Here is a 6,000-nt window from a genome sequence, read left to right as displayed (position 1 = left end):
GCTTTGATCCCCTCGGGAAATTCCTCCTTCTGCATCGTCTCAATACAAATTGATCCATCTTCTTTTATAAAACCGAGCTTTTCGAAAGTACATTTAATGAAGCAAAGAACTTCTTCTTTTGGATTTTCGTCAGTTGATTGATAGTCTCGAAGAGTTTCAGCTGTTGTTCCAGTCTCATTCATACAAGTTAATGTAATGGTGGTAACTTTGTCTGTTGGACTTGTACACTGAAAAAATTGTGTCTGATATTCAACTTCAATTTCAACTTACCATGCATGCAGTCAACAGCAACAAAACTGAAACCAGCAAAAGCAATATTTTGTGAAGCATTTTGGATTTGTTAATCTCTACGGTTAGCATTAGAGCAGCTTTTATATCAATTCTTAGTAAAAATTATATTTTTTTTCTGAATAATAATGATAATAATTACTTCCGGATATTTATTATGCTATTTGCACGCTAATTATTTCCGTAAAAATAACCAATTCATTAATTCATTCAGCATAAAACTGTCAGATAATATAAATCAAACCTCCATGTGTTAAGTACGTAAAAATTAATACATTATAGAAATATTGCGCGTTCAAATGAAATCCTGGGCTGAGTAGGCGTTGAAAAAATTAAACAGTTTAGAACAGTGAAAAGGTTGAATTTCCCGCCGTTTTACACGAATGACATTTGTTTATGTTTAATGGGAACATAATTGAACATGTTTGTTTTCAGCAAAGGGTGCCCTTAGATATTTGCTTCGAGAACAGGAATCGTTAAGTTATTCTATTTTTTGCATATTGTAATGAAAGTACTACTTTTTACAAATTCTCAGACTCGGCCGTAAAGGCTACTATTTCGGTATCCCTAACTAATAAACACACCTTTCTTTGCTTTTCACTTTAGGTTACGGTAGCTGCAAATTCCCGACGGATGTTGTACATTTCTGGAGGATATTTACATCATCGATGGAAGGCACGATTAATTTTCTCTTTTTACAGTTATGTACTTTAAAAGTGTTCATACGTTACTTTGATTTAGTGTAAAAAAACACATTTTTCCAATAAATGTGTTTCTTTAATTTTTATTAACTAATAAATGATCATAATCAAATAGGGAAAATACAAATATCAGGTTGGCAGCTCTGTATGTCAAAAAGTTTGTCATTTGTTATTTCAAAAAAATCTGTAAAAGTGCTAAATAAAACATTCGGTCAGCCAAAGAGTCTAATACAAATGTTGTGGGTTAGGTATTTTCCAGTGCTCAAACTAATCAAGCCTTCGACGGGCCACGCCGTTCTATCCCGCCAGAGGTACCGTACGTCTTCGTCGTATACGTAACGGATCAAAGTTAGGTTCTGTACCCAAGACAACAAATAAATCCGCGCAATATGTGTAAACAAGTAACGTAAGATAAATAAATAAACAACAATTAAGAATAATGTGATTTAAATTACACTAGAGCAAGTATTGAAAATGGTATCCTTGAGCTTCGATGCACATTGTAAGACGCCTCTTAGGGATTATCTACTCACTCGCATTCTTTCCTAATTCTAATTTTCAAATATTTTTTTGAAAACCAAAAATAACAAAGTTACCGTGACACTGCCCCATTTTAGTTTAAAATTTTTCTATTGGTGGTTTGATTAGTTGAAAGGATAGATTAACCCACAAAGTGAAGCAAAACGTGGAACATTACTTTCTTTCTATGATTATCATTTAAATACTGCGTCGGAACTATTCTTTATTAATTTTTATTACACTACACCTATGAATCATCATCAAAACATTTTTCCAAAGCAATTACGTCTTGACAGGATGTCACTTTCGGGATCTCCTTCAAACATTCATAAGTTTTCTCTCTGGTTTCTTTGGTCCCCTCGGGAAATTCATCCTTCTGCATCGTTTTAATACAAACTGACCCATCTTCTTTTATAAAACCGAGCTTTTCGAAACTACATTTAATGAAACAAAGAACTTCTTCTTTTGGATTTTCGTCAGTTGGTAGATGGTCTCGAAGAATTTCAGTTGTTGCTCCAGTTTCGTTCATACAAGTTAATGTAATTGTGGCAGTTTTGTCTGTTGAACTCGTACACTGAAAAATTTGTGTCTGACATTCAACTCTAACAATTTCAACTTACCATGCATGAAGTCAACAGCAGCAAAACTGAAACCAGCAAAAGGAATAATTTGTGAAGCATTTTGGATTTGTTAATCTCTACGGTTAGCACCAGACAGCTTTTATATCAATCCTCAGTAAAAATTATATTTTTTTCTGAATAATAATGATAATAATTACTTCCGGATATTTATTATGCTATTTGCACGCTAATGATTTCCGTAGAAATAACTAATTCATCACTTCATTCACAATAAAAATGATAGATAATATCAAAAATCAAACGTCCGTGTGTTAAGTAAGTTAAGTCTTGGTTTTATGTAACACCTTGTAAAAGTTTGCTTGATATCTCCAGAAAAATAATCAAGACTTTTCAAGAACCATTTCTATATTTTTTTCTTTTGGCGATGAAGACAATGAAGTTGTTGTCCTCAAAAAAACGTAATCATGAAAACATTAACTTTCTCAGGCCCAGTCATTACCATTTCCTCTTCAAAAACACTTCCACTCATGTCTCCAACTAGGTGTATCCGAGTTCCTGTCGGCGGTCACTTCTTTACCTTTACTCTTATCAACAGACGAGTTCCTCCCGACGTTATCGAAATTACCGCGCCAGGTATTCGACAGGTTGTTGCCGAATTACATTATTAGTAGTTTATTTAACGAGTTCGTGTGTAAATTGGTTTTTTTTTTTGGCATGAGTGGACCAGTTTAAAACGCGAGTGAAACGAGCGGTTTAAAGGCCCACGAGTTGAATACAACGATTTTTTGTTCAACGAGCCCCTTAAAGGTTCCAAATCGCTTAAAATCTTTAAAATTAGCTTGACGTTTCGTTTTGACAAATTGTGACATTTATCAAAATCCGCTCACACAGGAGAAATTTCTCAAATTCTGACAGTGTCGAACAAAAAAATTATTTTTTTTAAATACTCAATAAGAATTGGCAATGAATACACTAATGGGAGAGAAAACAATTTTATTTATAACATTTACAAGGATAAATTTTAAAACTGTAGTCTATATGTATGTGTACGTTTTTAAGATTATGTAAATAATCTTTTTGACCATTGACCCATTGACTCATAATTTTTAGCATAATACTGTAAAATGTTCTTATAAAAATCATTTCCACAACATTTTTGAAACTAGAGCTACAGTCCCCGTATCTTACATCCGTACATACATACAGTGTGTCTAAAAATCTGGAAACACCCCAATAAAATAGAAACGAATGATTTTCGAGAAAAATGCAAAAACAGATGTAAGCATTTTCAAAAAGCTTTCTGTTGATGGTATCTGTTTGCTGTTTTTGATGACCTTGAAAGAGTTACTATGATGTCATCAGAGGTTTTTTTAAATGGCAACGCCGCATTTTTACTACCGTTTTTAATAGATCTTTTAATTGTCTACCGGATGGTCAAAAAGTTTTTCAATTTACATAAGAAATTTCCTGAAAAAACCTATTTTTTTAATTACATTATAACTTTTTCAAGGTCATCGAGAAGACCAAAAAGAAAATATGAGCAGATATCTTCTTTAAAACACTAATTGACCTGTCTAGATTTTTTTCAAAAATTATCCGTTACGTTCTCATTTGGGTGTTTCGAGACTTTTTGGACACCGTGTATATAGAAAATATTTTTTTTTAAGATTATTATCGGTATGGCTACGTCTGCTCTTCAAAATTTGTTTTCTAAAGGCTCCAACGAGCTTTCCGTTTTACGAGACTTTGTGTGGAAATAATTTGCTATTTTGCTATACATTGGTGTTCAATTTTCAATAGATATAATTTTTTTTTCTTAAAACGTCCGTAAAATATGACACTATACTGCTGGATTGATAATGCTAAAGTATCACTTCATTGTCATGGCATTTGACGAGCTAACCAGCGGCTGTAAAGTTATTATCTCCGCTGAGGTGATAACACCATTGACCCACAATGAATATAAAATTTAGTTCTTTTCCATAACTAATTATAATTTTCGGTATTAATTGAATAGTCCTGTAGGTGCAATTTATTATACGATTTTTATAAGACACCATTTTCACACACGCGTTTTGCAGAGCACGACGAGCGCAGCGAGAAGTTCTATAAAGCAAACAAGTACTGCAAAAAAATTTTTTTTTACTACTATTACTATTTTACATTTTAAATTTAAGTTTAAAAATAGTTCAAAACATAATGCTGGGAAAATTAATTTGGCAGATATCAAGGGTTGGTAACACTAGTAACTAGATGAACAATTGCAAGTTTTGAAAAAAAAATAAATCAAATACTTCAACAACGTAGTGCAAACTAGTTCATTTACATGCTGTAGTTATTATATTATACATCAAGGATTAAAGCATTTTTCAAGCTTCACTAAGTCAGTACATTCTACTATATTATCGATATCTTTAACACATTCTGTTAACTTGTCAACTTCTATATTTTTCTGTTTGGTTAGTGCCAGAAACAGATCAACTCTGTCCACTTGAAATTTACCGTCTTCATTTAAAAATCCAGTACCTTCGTGAAAACATTTGAAGAAACACAAATCCTTCTCAGGAAAGTCGTGGGGATTGTCATAATCTTTCATATCTGCGATCTCTACGGAAGTTGTCTTCACACAGCCATCTCTAATTGTCGCTGCTTCTCCATCAAGATCATTGAAAAACTTATGCAACTGGAACGTCAACGCTAAGTAGTCGCCTAAATTGTGAGTGTAGGATTCCGTCTTACCGCTTCGTCGGCTGCCTCATCTCCATAACTGTAAATGAAAACAGCGCAAAAAACTGCCGAGGTGAACAGATTCATTTTGATGAAGAGTACAAGTTTGTCTGTGCTCTGGTATCACAAACTATTTATTCATTTCAATCTGAAGGTTGTATAATTTATTTCATTGTTGTCAACTAAAATTGATCTGTTTTGGATGACGACTGTTTTCAAAGTTGAATAATACCTATGTATTTTTTTATGTTATTATAGTTAAATTGTTGTACAACGGAATGATGCATTTGCTATAATATTGTTCATTTTTTATTCAAAAATCATTGCAGAGATACAAAAGTTTGTTACCTATAAATTTATCATTTATAGTTGTCATTTCTGTTTTAAACAAAGTCGTCGTCCAAAAGAAGCACTAATTTTATCTTATTGATGTTCCTAGACCCTCGGCAGAACTTGTTACGTAAACACTGACATGTTTTCCGATATAGGTAGGTCATAAAATTTCCAATTTGAAAAAATCGCTCTTTTTATTAGTCTTGATCTTGTGAGAGTTCAACCAGCAAAAATTAAGATGCGAAACAGCTAAACTGCACTGTAGATTTTGTTTTCCAGTTAATTTAAAATCCTCGTTGAAAAAAATCGTTTTTCTCCAAGCGACTTAAAATTAAGAGGTTTTTTTAATACCGTTTTCTGTCAATAAAGTATATGTTTTTGTAACTCTACCAAAAAGTTACGGGTTAATAAGGCAACACTTTTACTTCCTAGGATTAAAAGTACCAAGATCATGACCATATTCCTGAACGTTATATAACAATAAATCGTAATACAATAATTATTCGAAAATCTTTGATTGATCTAGTAAGTTAATTTCCAATTTCTTCTAATAGTTATTAAGGTATCAAGGGTGTTATAAAGTTTGACAACGCGCGAGGTTGGCAGAGTGAAACCCGAGGATCTCCGGTCCGAGGGGAGAACGCCGATTGGGGGCGTATCACTATAACACCCGTGGTGCCTTTAACGTTTAATGTCCGACTAGTTTCGTGTGTTTTTGGATTGACAATGATTTGATTAAGTTACACTAATCAGTTAAAATTTTGTCGTAACTAAGCAACAACGACTTTATAACGCCCTAGAGCCTGTTATTTGAAGATAATGCCCTGCGGATTATTTCTCTAATAACGTAT

At 33.0% G+C, this 6,000-nt stretch overlaps 2 protein-coding genes across 2 annotated transcripts; both read right to left on the bottom strand.

Annotated features, from left to right (window-relative positions):
- Positions 1-1,755: 1,755 nt before the first annotated feature.
- On the bottom strand, positions 1,756-2,188 carry LOC138129400 (uncharacterized). Its single transcript, XM_069045690.1, has 2 exons — positions 2,129-2,188; positions 1,756-2,082 (listed from the first exon to the last, which is right to left on the bottom strand). The coding sequence occupies exons 1-2, from the start codon at positions 2,186-2,188 to the stop codon at positions 1,756-1,758; spliced, it is 387 nt and encodes a 128-aa protein (XP_068901791.1).
- A 2,251-nt stretch (positions 2,189-4,439) lies between these two features.
- LOC138129399 (uncharacterized) lies at positions 4,440-4,903 on the bottom strand. The gene is made up of 2 exons (XM_069045689.1): positions 4,829-4,903; positions 4,440-4,772 (listed from the first exon to the last, which is right to left on the bottom strand). Exons 1-2 carry the CDS (start codon positions 4,901-4,903, stop codon positions 4,440-4,442), a joined length of 408 nt encoding a protein of 135 aa, XP_068901790.1.
- Between the last annotated feature and the right edge of the window lie 1,097 nt (positions 4,904-6,000).

The sequence above is a fragment of the Tenebrio molitor genome, chromosome 4 (genome assembly GCF_963966145.1).
Source record: "Tenebrio molitor chromosome 4, icTenMoli1.1, whole genome shotgun sequence".
NCBI classification, from domain to species: Eukaryota; Metazoa; Arthropoda; class Insecta; order Coleoptera; family Tenebrionidae; genus Tenebrio; species Tenebrio molitor.
Note: the sequence above shows the minus strand (reverse complement) of the source record. Positions and strands in the feature narration are given on the sequence as shown.

What these genes read in the sequence shown, in the direction of transcription:
- LOC138129400 (XM_069045690.1), bottom strand. Translation starts at nt 2,188, where the DNA reads ATGCTTCACAAATTATTCCTTTTGCTGGTTTCAGTTTTGCTGCTGTTG. An exon ending in TGCTGTTGACTTCATGCATG is followed by an intron (nt 2,083 to 2,128) that starts GTAAGTTGAAAT and finishes CAAATTTTTCAG; the next exon opens with TGTACGAGTTCAACAGACAA.
- LOC138129399 (XM_069045689.1), bottom strand. Translation starts at nt 4,903, where the DNA reads ATGAATCTGTTCACCTCGGCAGTTTTTTGCGCTGTTTTCATTTACAGT. An exon ending in ATGAGGCAGCCGACGAAGCG is followed by an intron (nt 4,773 to 4,828) that starts GTAAGACGGAAT and finishes TTGACGTTCCAG; the next exon opens with TTGCATAAGTTTTTCAATGA.